The 22273-nt window shown below is 41.1% G+C and overlaps 1 protein-coding gene across 6 annotated transcripts in view; it reads right to left on the reverse strand.

Annotated features, from left to right (window-relative positions):
- Positions 1–7071: 7071 nt before the first annotated feature.
- EBF1 (EBF transcription factor 1) overlaps positions 7072–22273 on the reverse strand; it is a 267041-nt gene continuing 251839 nt past the window's right edge. For 3 of the 6 annotated variants that reach the window (XM_030957628.1, XM_030957626.1, XM_030957625.1), the window contains exons 12-17: positions 17935–18000; positions 17181–17358; positions 15574–15753; positions 13241–13435; positions 12831–12899; positions 7072–8787 (exon numbers count right to left, since the gene is read on the reverse strand). In XM_030957628.1, coding sequence (XP_030813488.1) covers positions 12832–12899; positions 13241–13435; positions 15574–15753; positions 17181–17358; positions 17935–18000 — 687 coding nt within the window. In that variant the 3' untranslated portion in view covers positions 7072–8787; position 12831. The remainder of the gene's footprint in view (positions 8788–12830; positions 12900–13240; positions 13436–15573; positions 15754–17180; positions 17359–17934; positions 18001–22273) is intronic. The other 3 variants (XM_030957631.1, XM_030957630.1, XM_030957629.1) reach the window with 1 other exon arrangement.

The following is a 22273-nucleotide window of genomic DNA, read 5'->3' on the forward strand; positions in this document are numbered from 1 at the left end:
TATCAAAAGAGATGCATTAAAGTTTGAGCTCTCTTCCCCTGGGTCCGTGGAGAGACATTTGAGTGTTAGCTTATAGTCTTTAACATTCCTCCTAGCAGTGGGCTAAGTGCAGTGGGGTTAAACAGAGTCCCTTTTGCTTAGTAACCCATTAGCTAATGGGTGTGTAAGCCCATCAATTTGCTGTTTATTCCCTAACCCCATTAGGGTACACCTGCTGTGCATAAAAAATACACCTGACAAATCAGAGTGATAGTTGAAATAAAATAAATATCAAGTGTTGTTATAGCTGATCCATAGTGTTTAAGGCAGAAAGGGCATAACAGTGATTTGTGATGGCAGAACAAAATAGCTCGTGCTGGCTCATGGTAGCTGGAGCAGGTTGATATAAATCCCCCTGCCATCACCTGTAGGCTCCAGAACTCAGCTGCCTCTTTGCCCAGCCCCAGGGGCCCCTCCAGAGGGCTGCAGTTCCCCTTCAAACGCCAGCTCCAAGCGCCTTCTGCAGAGCCTCAGCGGTGCTAAGTGATAAATTAATTATTTGGGGGAGGGAGGGTGAGAGCTCACAGGCTGCTCTCCTGCAAAGGCAGCCAGAAGCTTCAAATCTGTCTCCAGTACCAGGCCATTTGTTTTGTCACTTCATGGGCTTTATTTATTTATTTATCTCGCAGCTCACCCTGTGATTAAAACTGTTGAAACAGCTGTTAGCTGGTAGCAACTTTCCTGTTGCTGTTTCCTGCCGTCAGTCAGGGGCTGAGGCAGTGATGGGAGCTGCCCCTTTGGGCCAGGGGCAGGAGAATTCCCAGCCACCCCTGTCCCCACCCCTGCAGGTCTGCAGCAGCCCCACAGCACAAGGAGGAACTCCAGCAATGAACCTGGGGAACTCACTGCCAAAAAGTTTTACTGAAATGGAGATGTTGTCAGAAAATGGATTAAAACTGGGCTTTTATTAAAAAAAAAAAAAATAGAGTACCATCACCACTGACTGGGGAGGCTGATGACAAAAGATGAGCAAGGTGGTTCAAAGTGGCCAATCCAGTGTAGAAAACTCCCTGAGGCAAATGAATGGGCTTTGAACAAGCCAGGATTGGGCTTTATGGAGAGGATCTGGATGCCCTCTGCCACCAGGGCGCTGAGCAGCCAGGCCAGGGAGGGCAGGGGCAGAACACACAGGCAGAGGATTATTAATATCTGGGATAGCAGAGAATGGAGAAGCCTTGCAATCTCTGTGATGGGGAAATGTGCCTAGAAAGCCTCTCAGGCTGAGGAAGGCTGAGAACCAGGTGTGGGCACAAGGTGTAACCTCAGGTGTGCAGGGGGCTGTGACCACAAACACTTCTGGTGTTGAAGAAAACAAATGTAGAGGCTTTCTGCAATCGCTCAGGGCTGGCAGTGCTGGCTGAGACAGGGCCACTCTTGCTGCTAAACCCACAGCTGGGCAAGCTGAAAAGCTCCACTTGTAGGTAAAGACAAAAAGAGGGTGAGTGAGAAAGAGAGACCAGGTCAACCCAGCCCTGCAGTGGAGCCAGTGAATTGCCAAAAGTCTCAGACTGTGTTAAGGTGATGGAGAGAGAGTTTTGGGTTGCCTGAACTAGATTGGAAGTGTTGCTGATGCACCAAGGAGCAATGATAAAATGAACAAAGCAAGTCATTGCTCTTGGCTTGCATTATCCACAGGCTCTGGCATTTTCCAGCTGAGTGCCTGCCTCAGCCTGCCTGGCCCACTGCTGCTCTCACTTTTACATCATGACTGTCGAGGAGTGTATCATTCATAACATCCCTATCACAGAGAGATTCCTATTTAAATGCTTGGGGAGATGGAGGGCTACAAACCCTGGGAAATCAGCTATACCTAATATATTATGTAGAAGTTCTGTAATCATTATTGAACTAAAGTGCATTGAGTAAGTGGATAAAATCAGTCCCACTGTAGCATAAGTCTCCAGAGATCACAGATAAAAATGCCTCGCACTTAAGCAGAAAAAGGTAACAAAATATTTCCAGTCCCAGCAACAGCATTTTCCCCTCTATATAAATAGGGAACCCTCAGGAGAAGGCAATGATGCAGCAGAGGTTGAAGGCAAAGTTAATGGTGGTGAGGTGGGGGACTGAGGCAGTGCCTGGGGCAGGCTGGGTGAGCAATGTGAGCAAAGATCCCTGGAAAAGGGGCAGAAGGCAGAGCCCTGCCCTGGGCAGCGCCCTGCAAAGCTGGGGGGCACAGTGTGGGTCTGGCACAGAGTGGAAATGAAATTTTTGTGCTCCCTTTTTCTCTGGACTCTGCAGAAAAGTCAAGTTTTATGACCAGGGTCACCCCTGGCCTTGCTTCCCTTGGCTCTGAGAGTTTCCCACCTGAGCACAGGCAGGGGCACAAACACAGCTGCGTTTTCGTGCCTCCTGTGCTGAGGTCTGCTCTGAGCTGCTGCCCCCCTACAGGGAGCCACAGAGGCATCCTCAGTGGTGAATTTATCCTGAGTTATCCTCAGCCAGATAACTGAGCCCCTTGAGAGCTTGTGCAGACCTACAGCATCATCAGTCCTTCCCTTTTTTATGCCCTTGGCCGAGAGCTGCCAGGCTGCAGGGAATCACCATGGCATGGTGAGACTCTTGCAAACCTGCTTAAACTTTTGTAAGGGCTCACAGTACAAGATACATTTTGACAGAATGAATGTGGGAAAATTAGGGATTCATATTATTTAATGAAAAAAAGGGAATAACTTCATTCCCTTATACAAAGCAGAGTTAAGTTGGACTGGCCCATATAGAACAGAGTTTATGATATGTTTCAGGAAAGCATTAAATGATCATCTAAATAATTTTTTTCCATTGAGTTCTTCATGTGTACATACACATTAGTGATTAAGTTTGGGTTTTTCACTGAAAATAAGGGGGAAAATTTGTGTTAGGCCTCTGTATTTGCTATTCCTGTTATAGGCCCACATTAAAAAAAGCCACCTAGAACTGCAGTCTCCACTGTTAGGCTGGGTAGTCACTGGCATTTGTGTCCTGGAATTACTTTATTGAAGTTTTCCAAGCTGTGTGCTCTTTCTCATGGGCTGCCAATCATGTTGGAGCAGTGCCATAAGCTCTGGTCTAGCTCAAGGGCACCAAGGGGAGGAAGAGTGAAGAGGGCTGTGGAGCTGGAGCTATTACTTATTTATCTGAAATATTGACCCAACCTCTGCTGCTGAAATATCAGCATTAGCTGAAAAGGGATGCCAGAGCCAGCACCTGCTGGGAAGCAGAGGAAACAGAGATGTCAAATGGGGCCTAAATAGTCATTATTTCATGGAGACAATGGTGCTGGGACAGGCAGGAGGTGGCAAAGGACAGGAAGGTGTCAGTACAACTGGTGGGTGGACAAGGAAGCAGTGACCAGCTGACCAAGAGTCTCAAGGAACTCAGTGTCAGGTGCTCAGCACCTCTGAGATGTGACCTTTTTGCATTTAGTGGGCTTTCAATATTCACTGTTAGGATCTGCACATTTTTATTACTGCAATGACAATTGTGGTTGTGAAGGGAGAAGAAGTGAGTAGCAAGTGATGCTTCTGTAATGCTGCTGTGGATGGGGAATGTGGTTTTTGCTGAAGCACTTCCCAAAACTTCTGTCCTGTGGAATTGAAGGAGTCTGGAGCAAGAGTTGGGGGCCAGGGACTCTGTGGGAGGCTGCAGCCCATCTGTAGCACAGCAGCACAGTGTGAATATTTGTGAGAGGACTGGGGAGCAAGGGGCAGTAAACAGGAAGGAGCTCAGGAAATCAAGTGAATAACATCAAACGTGTCTTCAGCTGCCTCATGCCATGACAGAAGATACAGGGGCTGTGGTGCTAAGCAGAGTTACATAAATGATTACACAACATGACTGAGGCAAGAGCCTAGAGAGACTCTGAGGGGAAGGAGCAGACACATAGACAAGGCCAGGAAACTAACACTGAGGGCATCTCATCTTGCCAAGGTTTTTTTAATAAAAAATTAGAGACATGACCCCACAAAATTACAGCCAATCCCACTGCCAGGGCAGACCATTCAGTCAAAATGACTTCTATAGTGGCTTAAAAAATAAAAGAAGCCACTAGGTCAGGGGGTAGCAGTGAGGCACATCTTCATACACCTGATGTCACATCTCCCTGTGTGATGACAGATGACATCCCCTCACTTTGGGCACAGGACCCACCATGGGCACAGGTCTCACTCAGCCACACCTGGATGTGCACTCTGCACCTGGTCCTCATGCTTTGGGCTTCAGAGGGTTTTTTTCTGGCACCAGAACCTCCATCACAGTGCTGTCCCCCAGCTGAGCTCACTTTGGACTGTCAGACACCACTGGGGCTGCCCAGCAGACTCCCCAACCTCTGAGCTCAGCAGCCTCCTGCCATCCTACCCCCCCTTTCTTGTGAAATGTGACTCAATTTAAATTTCAAAGAAATCCATTGTCTCTGGATCCAAAAGGCTGAAGCAGAGCTCTTGTTCTGCTGCCCCTATTACAGGTTATACTACACCCTGAGTTTAATCCCTCAGCCTGCTTTTCAGGTACATTGACCCAACCTCTCTGTAGAGAGCTGAGCACTCACAGAGCCCTCAGCTGCAGTGGGAGCTTCCAGCATTCACACCATTTGAAAGAGAACCAGGAGAATTATCTCAGACAGAAAAAACAGATCTCTTGTGCTGACAGAATAAACACATTTGGGATCTGACTTTGCCAACATCTTTCCTTTCTCTAACAGCTCCTGGAGTGGATCTGCTCGCATTTAAGAGATACCCAACACTTCATATTGCAAGAAGCCACTTCCAGCTGCTTATGTTTTAGCAGCTTCTTTTTTTAAAAGTAAATATTAATTTAAACTGAAGCACCAAGCATTCCTATGCCTTCCTGGGAGCCTTGCATTAGGTCTGGTGCTTTCTCTGTGTGTCAGAGAAATTAAATGCCAGCGTGTCAGCCCTCCATATGCCAGAGGTGAAGTTCCTCCTGACAGAGGGGTACAGAGTGAAACAGAAGGCCTGGAACCAATCTAGCAGCTGATGGATTTGTCATGTAGGAAGGGTAGAAGAATGGAAACCCTTTTAGAAGCCTCCTTCATGGTCAGGAAGCTCAGCAGACGCAGATGCAGTTCTGGCCTTGAGCAGTCACTAGACACCTGGACGTGCTGCCATTGACTGAAATAATGCCCAGATAAAAACCCCAACTCCCTGGGTCTCTGGCACACGGTAGGATGTGCCTGGTGCTCCATGATCACTGTGTTTAGAGAGAGACAGCTCTTGCAACTGAGCACCTAGAGCTAAATATGCCCCTGAAATCCACTAGAAAAAATATGTTGGTCCTACAGGCAAACAATACTGCGAAACAATGGAAATAATGAGATTAACAGAATGAACATTCAGCGTTCTGAGTGAGGATCCTTTGAAATCCATTAGAGACAGAGGGAAAGGCATTTCAGTGCACCAGCATTCACCACGTTTCACTGTGTAATTCCATGAATTTCTGTCTCTCCTTAATTTCAGGAAGACAATTCAGTAGCCTCTGGCTTCTATATTCTTTTCTTTTCTCATCTACTGACTAGCAGAAGCAGAAAAATAAACACACAACTAGGAGCTGTATTCACAGACAGGAAGTAACTTTAATTAAATATTGTGAAAGTTGAAAAGTTTTTACAGCTTGAATTTCTGCAAAAAAATTATAACAATCTCTACAGTAGTTAGTTTCTCTAACAATAGAACTGTACAGTGTGTGTGTCTATTCAAAAAGATTTAGATAAGAAGGTGAAAGGTTAGTAGTTTCAGAGATGACTTCATTTTAGCTGCATCCTAGTACAACTGTGAGGAAATAGGCATTACTTTATGCAATCCAGTCATTGTGAAGCTTCACCTTGTTAAAACTGAAATCTGAATGTTTCCACTTAAAGCCATATTCTGTAAACAGCTGCATCTTTTACTTTGTAAAAGACAAAGGGTGGTGCAGGGGAGATTTTTGACAAATTCCCATTCATCAGATCACGATAAATAGCTGCAAAAGAATGGAATTATGCACATTGTCAAAGGCTCTTTGGACACTGGAGTAGAGACTACAAATGTGGCTAAAGTGGTGTCAGAACTGCTAGGACTGAGTGGAGCTCTACAAGAGTAATCAACGGTGTCACTGGACAAAATATGGCTTTAAATTTGATTACATTGTCGTGCTGTTGCTTATTATGTGAATTAGAATAATCACTTGGAATACAGAGAAGCAATAAACTGATGTCTCTCACGTTTTTTCCAGTTTTCTCTTCTTTTATTTTCTCACCATGAAAAAAAAAAATTCCTGTTTTTCTTTCCCTTCCCCCCAAAGATCACACTGTGACATTCTAGTGAAAACCATTGCAAAATTCATACAGGAAGCATGCACAGTTGCAGCATCGTTGTAAATGATTTCTTGCTCGACTAGAAAAAAGTTATATTGTTTTAAGGTAACAAAACAGTTCTTTTGTGCTTTTCAATTCCTTTTTTTTTTTTTCTTAGAATGTTAGTGATGATTGACAGTTCTGGTGCACAGTACAATGTACAAGTGAAATGAATATGATTTGCATTGTTAAGGCATCCAATCTGCTGGTTTATATTTATGTGAAAGACAGAGAAATATACAAGCAGACTTAAGAAAGAAAGTATTTTCATTGAGTTCTATGAAGTTTCTCCCCATATTTAATGCACAAAAATGCGTCACTCCAAAGAGGAGAAATCCCATGCATATTAATAGAGTAAAACAGCATTAGTTTTTGTTAAGCCTCAAAAGCAAAGGATACATTTTTTTTTAAATCTACATAACTAAATGCTACAAGAATAATATGCTACTTTTTGCCATATATTGGAAAAAACTTCTTAACTTACAAATAATACAAAAATAGACAATGGCTTTTGGGTGGAAATAAAAAAAAAATGGAAGCATGGTTTTAAACAATACTAAAAAAAACAACCCTATAAATGAAATGTATTAAAATCACATTTAAACAGCTAATACAACGGTGAATGACCAAACAAATCAGCACTTTTCACATAGCAAACATACACAATAAAATAAACTTGTAGGGGACAAAAAGCAATGTACAAATTCCAAAGATAAATACATTATTTATATGGATATTTTACAAAATCCCCCGTAAAACAAACAAACAAAAAACAGAAACAAAAAGCTTTTTTTTCTTTAATTAATTTGCAAGTATGTGCAAGCTAAAGGTAGTGAGCTCTTTTTGCAAAATATGCAGTAAAATTCTTTTTTTTTTTCTTTTTTGTGATATTGAAAAACTGTCTTAAGACATTAAAATGTATAAATAGAACAACAACTTTGGCAAAAAATCACAAAAAATCTACAGTATTTATAACTACATACAAAACACAACAGCAAAGAAAAAATATCAGGTAATGCATCTTCAGAGCTTTGCTGCCTCTTTGACTAATAATTTTTAAGAACACTTCCCAGATAATGATAGCAAAATTTTTTCGTGGTAAAACAGAAGCTATGGTTTTGATTGGAAAGCCCCACCCCAGAAGTCATGATTCACTACTGAAAAGCAGATCCCTGTCCTGGAGGAGCGTGGTACAAAGCGGGAGGGTCGGCTGATACAGGAGCGGCGCCAGTGGGAGCTGGGCCAGGAGGGGTTTGGGGTGGGGAGGGTGAAACCCCCTGAGGCTGAGCCCCCCTGCCCCAGCAGGAGCAGCAGGGCAGGGGGAGAGGGGCCAGGCTGGCGCCCCCAGGCTGGCCCAGGCTGTGCCCCCCGTGCCACAGAGCAGAGCCCAGGGGAGGCTGTGCTTGAGGAAGGGAGCGATCGGAGGCTCGGAGATTTCACCCCAAAAGAGAGGGGGCTGTGCTCACCTCCTGCAGCAGGTCTGGCATTGCATCTGCAGGCACTGGGTTTGCACTTCCAGAGGAAACATTTCTGATATTTCCACCCTCCCCTTCCCTTCCCTTCCACCAGCTCTTTGCCAAGAAAAGTTGGACCTTAAGGTCCCCTTCCAACGTGGTGTTCTGGAATGAACTTCTCCTGTTGTGCTATTTACACGATTTTTCAGCCTGATATTAATGACAGAGGTTACTATTCCCACCCCTCATTCCACCCTCATAATCCAAAAAGATCAGCTTTTTAGGGAGTGGTATCTGTTTAATCAGAACATTAAAAATGCTTCATATCAGCAAGTCACCACTGGATAAGCAACATATATGAGCCGACCCTTAATTAAATGGCCATAATTCTTCTATGAAAAACTAACTGGCACTTCTATTCTGTCCCATACAGGCTTGTATGTAAATGACACCACTTTATTCTTCTTTACACAGCTTTAAAAAAAAATCATAAATTAAAAATGTGGAGTTCCATCTCTAGTGTCCCTTGTGTAATTGTATGATTTATAAAAGACAAATGGTGTTGAGTTAAATCAAGCCTTAAAAAAAAACCCACAAGAAACCAGAAGGAAATAAAAGCAAGCCCCCACCCCCCAACAAAACAAAAAAAAAAAAGTGGATTTTTTTATCAACATACAATAAATATATCTCCCAGGTATTTGGGATGGACAACTCGAATCAACACCTTGCAATTGTGGATTGTTAATTTCAGTATTTGCAAGGATGGTGATTTTTGTTTTGTTTAAAAATCTGCAGTTATTGTAAGATCCTTCTTTATTTCTTTTTTTATTTTTAAAAAGGCCTGAGTAAAAAGTTCCACTCTGGGACTTGTATCAGATTCTCTCTGAAGCAGAATTCAACCTCTTCATTAATAAAATTCTTCAAGGCAATTCTTTCACATGGGGGGAACAATCATGCCAGATATAGCTGTTGGAAGGAAAGGGAGGGGGGAGAGAGAGGGAGAGAGAGAGAGGGGAAAAGTTAATTTTCTGCATTATTAAGCAACTTTTAAAATTCCAGAGCTTTAAACATTTACTAGCAATGTAGTCAGATATACTTTGAGGTAAATTTATATATATTACTCATAAGAGACAACTATGTACACAAGAATCACGAGAAGTTTCCTTTTGACTGGAAAATGATTCAAATTACAAGTGACTTTGCTGAAATTACTGATTTTCTTGTAGAAAAAGTGTCCTTCGTCCATATCAGTATCAGACACCAATTTATTATTCTGCTTTTAGTTTCAAAATCCCCAAATGCTGAGGAAGCTTTGACTGGACCCAGCCATTGCCACACATTCTGTTACTCTTTTAAATGAAAAGCAGGAATTTGCACCAAATTAGGGAAAACAGCTGGAGTCCCCCTGGCATGGCCCTGCAGGGCGTCCCTTCATGGCACTCTGGGTCATTCCCCTGTGCCAGTCCTCCCAAAGGTCACCCCTGGGACTTAAGTTTGCATTTTCAGGAGCTCAGAAAGGGATTTAAATTCTCAAATTCAGTTTTGAAATTGAAATATTGAAATACATGCTTGACTCCTGGGTTAGCAGGCCAGCATCTTTCTTATTCCACTTGTAGCAGACACCACCAGCTACATCAGGTGAGTCACAGGTGAATGTTAATTCAGGATGTTTTCTCTTTTGCTGGCTAAGTTGAATCATCAGCATTTCTTTATTATGCTTCCTACCTCATTTTCTATGAAACCACCACCTCTCTTAGCAGACAGACATTTATGAAAATTCAACAGGGACAGTTTTGCACAGAAGCTGACCTCCAGCTTGATCTCTCTCTATTATTTGGGGGCTCAGATCAGACATCCCAAGTGTCCCAGTGACACAGAGTGAGCAGGCACATCATTACAGGGGATAGCCATGGAAGTTTATGATGGGAACTGTAAAAACAATGTGTCTCTAAAATGCCATTTGTACAGTTATTTGCCAAAAGGTAGAAAACAGATTCTCCTTCAGGTTGGCAGCACTTTCCAGGCCCATGATTTAAATGCTGCCTGCCATTCCAGACATCTGGACATGTAATTTCTTAAGGAAGGACTCAACCCCATGACTGGTGCTGATTCATTGTGCTTTAATTACAGCTGCAATTATTTGATAAGAACAGAGCCAAAGTAAAAGACTCACAGATTTGGGGTTGGAGGGGGAGAGGAGGGAAATGTTTTCTCCACAAACACCACCATATGTGCAAGAATTACAAGTCTAATCAGCAAGGGGAGAACAGCTCGAGTAAACTGCACTGATTAAATGAAATAAAATGAGGGGAGAAGGAGAGAATGCAAAACACATCCAACATGTTTGCAACAGGCCACCCTCAGGGGTGGCACAGAGCAACAGCATTTCAATTATTGGGATTTATGGTGTGGAATCACTGTCCTGATTGTGTCCCCCCACATGAGGGTTCTTCAAGGAGCTAAGAGTGAGGATAAAAGGGATGGAAAGGTGAGTTAAGTTGCTTTAAGTCCTACAGGAAGACAGGTGAGAAGCATAGAGGGCTCTTTAGGACAAGGTGATGCTTTCCTTTAGAAAAAGTATTTTCTCTTCAGAAAATGTCACAATACTATTCCAACACTCAATCTGAAAGATTCATCAGAAGCAAATCAATTTCACCAATAATTAGTCAAGAATTGTGTCTCTTGGGACAGGACAGCTGTCTACCCTGGGTAGGAGCCCAAAAAAGGTGAGATAATTGCAATTCCTCTCTTCATGATTTAGACATTTTCCTGTGGTTACAGATCAGCCTTTTGCTGCTGGAAAGACACAGAGGCAGATCTTAGCTCCTTTTTTCAAAGCATCATTGTTTTTGAAGAGCTCTGAAATTCTGAATTAAATTACAAGGTAAATGATATCTTTTCTGCCTAAAAGCTTTGATATTTCCATTCTCTCCAAGTCTTCATTTAGATCACTCCACTTTTATTCCATAAGTGCTACATCTAGTCATGCAAATTCTCCCAGCTGTAGCCTGTTATTGATCCTGAAAACAGAGATATCAGTGGGAAACAGTGTGAGATCACACCACCTCCAAAAAGGGAAGGCAGAGAATAGAAAAGCTCCCACCAATGGCCTTTATTTCTTCTATCATATACTAATTTGTATTTGCTGCCAGCAAATTACAGAAATAATGTATTTGGGGTTTTACAAAATTGCATGGCAAAGAGAACAACAGATAAGCTTGGCTGCTGTTTTAGTGAGTTCTGCTGATATCTAAGCTACATAAGGAAAGCTTGATTGCTTTCTGATGTATCCAGAAGCCCAAGAGAGATAAGACAGCCTCCTTATACATGGTTGTTTATTTAAGCATTAAGGCACAACAGGCAGTGCCTCTCTGAGTGATTATTACAAGCCTCAGGTGGTGTCAGGAGGCACAGGACCAAAGGCTGTGTGTCTTTAACTCACCAAGAAGTTCAGCGATGACCTAGAAATGAACCATCTCTTGGTGTCTCATTCCCATTGTGAAAACTGACTTGCTAAACAAAAATTAGGGGAAATGCTCAGATCTGTGTGGTTTCTGGGCATTGCAGATGTGGAGGTGACATAATGAGGCGGCAATCACACAGCTCCAGTTGTGCCCAGTGCTCTCGGCTCCTTCCATAATTGCTTTTCATAACTGAGTACATGGAATCGGAGAATTCTGTGTCTTGTGAAAGGAGAAACAGGGCCTGAAAAAGCTTTCTCCTGTTACTTGTTTTTTCTCTCCATCCACAACAAGATGGGGACAAGGTGAAGAGAGGAAAAAATTATTAACATGTTCAAAAGCTTTTTTTCTTTTTTTGAGTTTTTTTCTTTTGTTTTAGTTTTTTTATTTCAGATGGAAAATATTATTAGCTGTTTCTTTTAAAACTTGAAGCATGTCAGCACTGTAAATTGTTTTAAATGTTCAAAATCAAGTCTCCTAAATGCTGTAAATTTCATTTTGTCTTATTCCTGACACAGTTTGTATTTCTAACAAAGTCATAACTGAAGGTACCCAAGATCTGCTTATTAGTTCTTAGTAAATTTACAGTTTTTCTCTGTGTTTTGTGCACCTTGAAGGATTCCTCCTCCCAGTTCACCAGTGAAACATGAACTGAGGACAGCGGTTTCCTTCAGACACAATAGATCCAAGCTTTTATGAATGAATTCCTTCCACTCTGCTTGCATATAGATTTTTTTTGGCTGCTAATGGTGCTATCAGCATTTTGTCTTCAAGCCCAGTGCTTCTCTTTCCAGAGGCTGAGTGACTTGGAGTTTATGCAACCATCCTGCTCTGCATACCTTCTTCTGAACCTGGCTTAAAAAAGGATGGATTTAATTCCCCACTTGATGCCCTTTGGATAATTTGCACAGGCTCATGGAAAGGAAACAAATCTCAGGTCTGGAGGAAGCACAATGACACCATGGAATATCTCCCACCTCTGGCAGCTGGACACAGCTGGCTGCATCTGCTTAAGGAAGCCCCTGGACCTAAGCAAGCATGAAAATGCCTCTGTCAGCACAGGGATGTGCAGTGAGGGAGCCACACGGGGAGGTTTGGGCACAGTGTTGTAAAACAGACTCAGCCAATGAGATGGGCAGTGCTGGACTTGCAGCACCCTCAGTTTGACAAGCTTTTGTCTGTCACTGCCTCGCCTGCACCAGCCCTTCAAACGGATTTAGATACTAATGCTGGAGAACCTGTAATGAGAGGGGAAGGGATGCAGAAAAGGAGCAGCCCCTTGATGCCAACAGTTCAATAGGCCTTCCAAAAGGCCCTGTGCCTTTTCTGGAATTAATTGGCACAGGATTACATTAATCAGTGGAAACTAATGTTTGCCCTGGTGTGAGTTAAAGTGGAAAACGCTGCTGTTAGTTTGTAATGCATCTCCCATTTATGAAAGGGAAGGTTTGTGCCAAGCTCTGTAATGCTCTATTTGCTCTCAGTAGGATTTCTGCACAAGTGTACTATGACAAAGGACAAAAAGGAAGGGAAGATTGAGTGACGTACTTCAGGAGAAGGCCAGCCCCTGGAGAGACCCTGCAGTGGAGTACTTGCTAGAGTCCACAAAAGACTGGTCTGATAAAGGACGACAACAGGGAATAAGAGAGGAAAGAAAGAAAAGGACGGTATTAGTAAGCTGAAATATTACTTGTGTTTATCAAAACAGTAGGTCTGTGCTTTAGAGGCCACAGCCTCTCAATTCAGCAGTATTAGCTGGGTTAGAGAATGGGTGGTTGCCAAACACCTGCAGGCCACAAGGCGGGCTGGGGGTGGAGTCAGTTACTCTCTACAGGAGGAAGCTTTAGGACAGAGCCCGCCGGGGATCCCCATTGCCTTCACTCCCCTGGGGCAGCTCAGAGCCACCAGGAGCTCACAGCTGGAGCAGCCACCTCCTGTGCAGCCTGGGTTCCACCTACCTTGCAGGCTATTGCCGTTGGTGCTGGTGCAGGTGGGAGGGGGGGAGGTCTGGGGTCTCACGACAGGCGCGAACGCGCTCTTCTGTTTCACCGCTGAGACCATGTTGGCTGGTGAGAAGGAGAAAATCCCAGAGGAGCTGCTACAGTTGGAGGGGAGGCTAGTGGAGGAGGCCATCGTCGGACTTGAGGGCACAACTGGAGGGAAGAAAGACCCCCAAAAAGGGATTCCTTAGTACTCAATAATAACAGGCGGCAGAAACAAAAGAATTCTCATTCCTGGATGCTCTCAATTTTTCTAGGGATGAACTGAGTGTTCAAAATGCAAATGTGCTACGTGGGAAGTTCAGTCTTTAAACACAGATATCCTTAAACCATTATTTTACTATAAAGTACAACAAATATCTTTGGTTCATGTACTTACCATCAAGCTTTCAAACAAATTTCTTTTCATGAAAATAAAGCTAAATATTTTAATATTCCGAAGGCACTGCAGGTTTCCCCTCTTGTCCAACAACAACAACAACAACAAGCACCAAATGTGTCATCCCATATTTCCATTCTTTGTCCTGTTTAGAAACCACTTAGATATACAAGTGGACTATGAATAATTACACATTAGAGAGTAAAATTCTGATCATCTGGGCTTTGAATTATTATTTTATTTGCATTTATGTAGATAAAAATCACCCTATTTAAGTTCTTATTTGAGAATCTGATATCATATTTGTTAACACTGAGGAAATCAATTAATGGAAATTAAATGTTCAAAGTTTCACAGTCTGACAGATACAATCTTAGTCTGAAGTCACTCTGTGTCTGGAAGTACTTGCTAAGGGAGAGCAATCAAAGCACCTAAATTGAATTGCTACTATAGAGCAATTAGTTTATTGATTTAATTAAGAATGCCACCTTTTAATTTTCAGGTCATGATTGAAGCATTTTCTGATGCAATGGATTAGACATTAGCAGAATGACAGATCAACCAAGAAAACCTCCCAAAATATAAATAGAATAGAGAACCAGGGCTAGGAAGTGAAGTGCTATTCTAAAGAGGACTCCGTTCATAAATATGAAATAATACACTGCCACAGTATTTTAAATGCATTACTGGCATCTGCTTCCAAAAGGAGATGTCTCATCAATCATGTTATATTATGAATTCAGAGTGTGCAGATTCTGTGACAGTAAATCCAACTTAATAAGTAAGGTACTTTATAACATTACATGTTACATTATTATTAGAGTACAAAAATAATCACTGGTTAGCAATTCCCAGGTTATAAGTACTAGTTATGTGGGTAAATAATTTGTTCTAAATTTGCAGCAGAGAAGCAGCCTTGGAGTTAATTATTTTATTCAGAGTTCCTAGCCCCTTTTTTATTCTGATGCAGATCAAAATAATTCATTGCTGCTGTTACACCATTAACTTCAGATTTGCTGTGTAAACCTTGGCACCTCCAGCAGTCAGTTTGTCCTGTCCATGCACAGTCCCAGCCTATACATCTGTTTATATGTCCAGACCTTCCATCCTGATTCTGCTGTCAGCTTCCTACAGATGTCAGTGGAATCCTTTATGCCTCATGAGCAATGTCAGAGGAATTGGGCAGGTTCTGCTCATTCAATTTCTCAGGTGACCAGGGACTACTGAGCTCAGCTGCAGAAGGGATTCGCTTTACCAATAGAAATGTATTTATATTTAAACAGCTTACTAAACCTTTAATATCAAAATGCAGAAAGTTAGTCCTGCACATAAATATTTCCATGACTGGGACTGTAGACCATAAGCTCTTCACACCATGGGATGTATGATTTGTATGACTCACATTTTTGTGGCATTCACTGTACTGACACTAAAACACAAAATCTAAGAGCCTTTGCCACATTTTACTGACTCAGTGAAGTCAAAATAATATTACTTAAAAAGCAAGTGGAATATAAACAATCAAGCTGAGGCCCAGTAATAATTCATAATTTTTATAAAGGTTACAAACATAGTATTTGCTCAGAAGTTGAGGACAGTGTTTCCCATTAGAGTATAAGGTATGTTATGAAACTATCAGACTAAATGATGAGAGATTACTCTTCGTAAGCTCTTTTAAGGCTCCGAAATAAATAATAATAATAATTAATAATAGTAATATGGAAACAGGAGAATTTCTGGCAATGCTAAGGTCTTCAAAGCAGATCAAAGATCAGTGCCTTGGAGAGTAGAGAAAAGACCAAGTTATATTTCAAGTGCTCAAAATAGAAAATAAATATTGAGCATCAGAGAAAATCTACTGCCTCCTTCTAATGAAAATGTGCAAAACACAGAAAAGACATAAAATACTCACTGGCATAGGGAGAATTGGCAGCAGATCCATTCAGGAAGGTTGGAGAACCGCCTAAATTTGACATTCCAGCATTCCCATAGCCATTCATGCTTGTTGTGACAGAGTTGTAGTTTGTCTGCTGCGGGGTGGTGCTTGGCACGTAGCCATGAGGTGACACACTGCTGGAGTTGCGAGTGAAACCTTGTGTGGAGAGGGAACACAGGCAGAAATTGGAATTAGCCCCACAACAGCTTCCTACACAAAGCAAAGGGGAGCCCAGTCCAGCCAGGGAGCGCAGAGAGGGGCAGGACTGACCCCCAGCACCACCAGGTACCCAAACTGGGGGCCCTCCCTGCCCAGGTCGCTGCTGGAGGAGGGAACCTGGAGCCTGCAGAGCTCCCCGGGCAAGCCAGGGATGCCCTGGAGCAAAGATCAGCTCGGGGTGTTAGAGGAACACTCACTCTGAAAGGGCTGCTTGTAGGAAATGGAGTAAACATGACCTACATTTCAGAGTGAGGAGCACAGACCAACTCAAGGTATGTTAAAAGCACGTGATTGTTGTTAACTCTTTTCTGATGTCACTGCCATTTAACACACCTCAGATGCTCACTGCACGCTTCAGGAAATGCAGTGTATTTCTCCAGCTTGTGGGATATCCTTTGTCTTTTTGCCTTGGTCTCATCATTATGTCGGTGGGAAATAAGCATCAAATTTGACAGCAAGTTAAAATTTGAATCTCTACCTAATTCTGGAAATGACATTTTAGGAAACTCATATCCAAATGTTCATAAGGAAAGATTTGTTTCTAGAAGCCACAGAAATACAAAATATGCATCTCCACTCCTAGAAGAAAAATTGCCAATTTTTCTTCCTAACACACAGCATGAAAATATTTCAATCTAAAAATAATTTTGTATTATTTTTATTGTAATGCAAAAAATTTTGTTTCTGCTCTTCTAGAAGAAACCTCATCCTAACACTTTCTCATTCAAATGTATTTTTAAGTTGGATAATATATAGAGCTGAGCAAAGGAGAGGGCAAAATGCAAATGTTCTTCACCTATTTTTTATTTTTAACTTTTATTTTAAACCAATACTGATTTTATACAAAGTGAAAAACACTTTATTTTAAAATTTGGAAAAGCTCTGAAAATGTATGTTTAAAAATTCTTTGCTAGTTGTAAAATTTATGGAAGTCTCAAACTGAAAAAAACACAGTTCCAATACTCTAACTCTTGCAAAACAAACCCAAATTAAATAGATAAACATTCAAGAGATAACTTCATGTTATAAAGAAGTGCTACAAAAGGCCCAGACTGAGAGATGATCCATGCTCAGGAAAATATATAAGCAAGTACTTAACATTAAGTACTTGCTGAAGCTGATTAAAATTAGTGGGATTTAAACACAAATACAAGTGTTAGTCTGGGCAGAATGAAAAGCTATTTAAAGACATGCAGAAGTGCTTTATTTGAGTTAGGGCAGCCCCATCCTGTGTCATTCCAAGGGTCTGGGATGGGCTGCCCAGCCCTGCTCTCCTGAGCCACCCCTCTGCCACTGCCCTGCCCATCCCTCTGCCTTCTCTCAGAAAAGATCCATAGAGAGAGGAAGATGAGGCTCGTGCTGACCCTGGTTGGTGGCTTGGGAGGCTTCAGAGACATTGACAGCGAGCTGGCCGCTGAAGGAGTTCACCCCCATCATTCCCGCGTGGACGGAGGTGTTGGCGAGGGCGGGGAGCTGGTTGTGGTTGCGAGGGACGCTGTAGAGCGCTTCGGCGATGTCTGCAGCTCTCTTCAGGATTATCTCCTGCAGGGTAAGGAAAAAAACACGCAAGAGTTACCAAAGAGACTCTGACAAACCTCTCCTTACAGACTCAAATGAAGCAGTTCCCTGTCCAAAGGCTAAAAGGAGATGCTTTTCTGTCTAAACCAGCTGGCTGACAGAGAGCTCATGCTTACAGGATCTTCCTGTTAAATCCTGACATCTGTGCTAAGAGAGTTGGAAGCCTCAGTCCCAGTGGTCACACTTTGTATAAAAAGACCAACTGGTAGGATGGGGCTGGAGCCTGGACTTTCTCCACCTTAAAGCTCTCTTTAAGGGAAGAGGGAGAAGTCACTGGTGGCAAGACATAATGTACAACATTGCTCATATTATATAGGATTTGGTGAAAGTGGGCAGATGCCTCCATGCTGTTTTTACAAACACTAAATTCACACCCTTTAAAAAAGAAAACAAGCAAACTAAACCCCACTCCAGATATGGCATTGCCCTGTACATTTATTCTTGTCTCCCATTGTAGCATCATATCCCTTTAGCCCCTGATCTATCTATACATCGAAGAAATAGCCATGATATAGAATTGCTGAAGTAGAATGCATTTACCTGGTTATTATGTGGCATACCATAGAGTGCTTCTACTAAATCAGCAGCCCTCTTAAGTATTACTTCCTGTCAATATAAAAACAGAAGCATTCTGCTGAGTTCAATAAACTCCTTGTGGGGAAAACAAATATTCTCTTCTATTAGGTGCACCGTGTTTTGTAGTGGTTTTTTTTTTCCTTTTTTTCCTCCCGCCAGGTAAACCTTAATTGTAACAACTCTCAGCAACCACTGAATGGTGTTAAATCACTGGTTCATCCTATTCACACACACGCTTAATCAAGTCAAAAGGTGAGAATCATTGGTGCTGCAAAATAAAATACATCACTCAATTGTCTCTACCATCTGCACTATAAACCACTCATGGGTTTATTGCAGAATACAATCCCGAGGTCATTTACTAGATTACTGCAATCAATGTCATTCAGAGAATGCTACGAATCCCTTCAATGTGTTTATTTTATTCTTAATTGCATGCTGCAGGAATTGTGACCTTACCCAGCAGGCCACATTCAGAAGATACCCAATCAGTCCTGTGCTACTGTAATGTAACCCTTTGGCTTCTCCACTTTGTGTCCTGATACGAGGGGTCAGGGCAGGATCCACATGCATGGAATGATGTCCAAGAGGAAAACACATGCAGTGTGTGAGAGAACAGCCCAGGACCATGCAGCGTTTCCTGGAAAAATTCCTTGCATGGGCAGAAGACCCTAAAACAGTCTGAGATTCAGTTCTCCATTTTGGGCAATTTTTTTCTCTCCATTTTCTTATTCGTTCCATTTCATTTAATATTTCTCAGGGTATTTTCTACTGGTATTCAAGTAACAATAGTATTTCCTGTGTTCTTATATTTTACAGCATCCTGATGATAATCCTGATAGAAAATATAAAAATACATTGCAGAATTAACCCAGAAGAATTTTTTCCCCTTATTATTTCATGGCATCTTTCAGACCAGATTCCCAAATGCCCGATCAAAACTGGCCAGGAACATCCTTTGAGTAAAACAATGTCTTTTTGTAGTTCCCAGCCCCTAAGTACTGCTCTAATATTCTAACATGACGCTATTCACCATGGCATATTTCTGCAAGCAGCTTACAAAAATAGTACCAGTTCTAAGCATTTTACTGTTTTCTACAAAGTTCAACTTTTAAACTTAAAATATTTTACACAATAGCCATATTTTATACCAAAAAGAAACAGTAATGCTCAATTTTCATATACTGTAGACTCTGATCAGAAAATAGAGATATAATTGCGTTCATTTTGCTGTCACCATAACCTCTTCAAAAATCCTTGAACAACTCTTCAAATGACAAGCTTTTAGATGCATATTAGCATTTTTTTCAATTTTAAATTCTCTATAATATAACATAAAATAGTTGTCATACTGCAGTAACTACTTATGACATATATAATGTCCTAAATTCAAAAATGAGATGGAGGATTTTTGTTCTCCCAGTAAACATTTAGGCTTGCCTTCTGCTGCACACACCCCTGTCTCAGAACACACATTTAAATTATTTTCCACATATGAAGTGAGATGTAATACATAATTGATGGATTTTTAAATCACTACACTTGAAACAGATCCTGAGGAGTTAAGTTGCTACAGCCTTTTTCTGTCGGTGGGTTTTGTTTGTTTCATTTGTTTGCTTGATTTTTAAGGTAGGGGTTGGTTTTGTGCTGCAATTTTTGGTTTGGGGTGGTTTTTTTCGTGTTTTTTGACCACAGCAGTGAGCAGTATAATCATGGACAGATAGACACAAACAGCATCCAGGTACAAACAATCCTCATTCCTCACAACACTGAGGTGCCCTGTCTGCCTCATACTGAAGATACAAACTAGAGAAGAACAGAGACATTACTGAAAAAAATGTTCTCTTTTTCATTCCATGATTTTAGATAGAAAATTACTGCACAGGTGTTTGACTTTGCAAACCAGGATTTATTTCACTTCAGTAGAAATTGTTTGCAGTATATATTTCACTGATGGAAAATTAGAATGTGATACAGAGGCTGCAAACTGCTTTGGTATATTGTTAGCCTAAGCTGTCATTATGCCAAATTACTAAAAAAAAGAAAGTTTAAATAGTCATTTCTGTTCTACCTGACTAATCATAGTTATTTATATAATGCTGAGCTAAAAACCTTAGAGTGCATCTAAAAAGAGATTGAAAACCGTGTTAAAAAATGAGGTAAGTACATAGAATCTTACAGCTGCTCTCCCTCATATCAAATATATTTCAGTTCTTAAGCACTGGAAGTTTTTTGATGCCATATCATATTGCATGTAAATAAAACTAATTGTCATGATGGTTTATTGAAACATTCTTCACAAGTAGCATTCAATTTTCTTAGCTAGTCAATGATTCTATTTTTTCCTAACATTTTCAGGGTCTGTAAACTTGAGTTTCATACTTTCTCTACCAACATTTTCACACAAGAAAAGCATTTCTTGTTTATGACATTTTCAGATCATACAAAGTAGATGTTACAGAAAAACCCTCCTGTGTCAAATAGTGGTATCTTCTATTCCAGAGCTGATGGTACTTTTTATAGACACAAACCAGCTTTAAAAACACACAACAAAAATGCTGCTAAAGACGGCTCAAGATATTAACTTCTTGTTTTCGGAATGCATCTTAAACCTTTTGCAGCTCTGCCTAAACTACAACAGAAGCTGCTCCACATACAAAGGAGCCCCTGAAGTCCTCTATGAGTTAGAGCAGCAGACCTTGCAAGGTGCTTGGATTGCGGTGACCAGAAAATTGTTCTCACCTCCGTGTCATTACGCTCACAGTGAAGCAGCCCCCGAGCATGTTTGTGTTGGGGATCTAATATATTGCCTTTCAATCAGAGCTGAGAGCCACTGAACACATAGACAGAACATGACGAGCAGGTCAGGAAAGCAATAAAGATTTTACAGAGCTGTCCAAGGTGCTAAATTTACTCAATAATGGGTTTGGCACCATAGTGTTAACCTCTCATTTACTACCAGTTTGAGGGACTAAATTGAAGTAGCTGACTTCATTTACCTTGAAATGTATATTTTATGACATTATGTAAGTAGATTGAAAGGGCACTGCAGTTTTAACAATTTAAAGGCTAGAGCATGTTTAAGATGAAGCTTGAATATTTATCGTACATTGCACTTAAACTATATTGTATATTAAAATGCATTGATTAAATTTGTAAAAGGTATTATAAAAAAGGACAGCTAGTATAAGAGATCTATGTCTTTTAAAATCCAATTGATACTGCATATTACCACTGAGATGGTAACAGATAAACAGATAGAGGGGTGGACAGAGTAGCAGACAGACAGAGCAAAAAGTGAGTGAAACTCACACTCTATGAGAAGAAATCTCTGCATAAGCTCAAGGTCTGTTATTCCAGATATTCTTTTGTTCACAGAAATTTTTCTTTGCCTTCATCTCCAAAGCCTAGATTTTTATAGCAGTAAGTGGGCATCATGTAAGGTCCTTCCAATTGAATATGCAAGTGGAAATATTTCCTGAGAGAGACAGAGTTTGACTAAAGCTAATATCTAATTTATGGGGGCATTTGTCAAGGAAGATCCACTTTTCTATTACTGCTAAAAGTCTGACAGCTTTTGGTTTAGAACCAAGGACTTAGCAGCATTTAGCTAGACCTAAGTGAGGGTCTTCTTTTTTTGCATTTTGTTTCAAATGAGAATAATTTTCTTTCTCTAAAAATCACAAATGAGCAAATATTGAGAAAAGGAAACATTAGTAATTACACATGATACATCAGAACTCTGCACACCAAAAATCCATTGTCCATTTTTATTCCAAACTGAAGCTGATATTCTACTGAGGGAATTTTACTTTTTAATTTTTGAAACACACTCACAATTAAATATTTTGATCAAATCTTCCTCCTGAAGATACTAAGGGGTGTCTACATACCCAAAAGAGGGGCTGAGCAGTAAATTCTACTGCAGCTTTGCATATCCCCAAACTACTGCAGAAAAAAAATATTATAAAGCATACAGGAGTAACTGAGCTTTTGAAGCACAAAGACTGAAATTCAAACTGAATCCACTTCTGACTGAATGTACCTCAAACACTCCAGCACCTCTGCATGCTTTGTTGGAGGCCTGCATTCCCTTCAGAAGGATTTCATTAAGAACATGAAACTTGCATTTCAAGTTTTATCAAGATGAAAACAATTTGTGTCAAGACTTATCATGACAAACACATTTTTGTTAGTTTTAAAGGAGACAAGGTATTTCTTCTTGTAACATCTGCTTACTTTTTATTCAGAAACTCTTGGAAAAAAAATCCACTCTGTGTCCCAAAAGGGCTGTGAGTCTGGT

Source organism: Camarhynchus parvulus, chromosome 13 (genome assembly GCF_901933205.1).
Source record: "Camarhynchus parvulus chromosome 13, STF_HiC, whole genome shotgun sequence".
In the NCBI taxonomy this organism is placed as follows: Eukaryota; Metazoa; Chordata; class Aves; order Passeriformes; family Thraupidae; genus Camarhynchus; species Camarhynchus parvulus.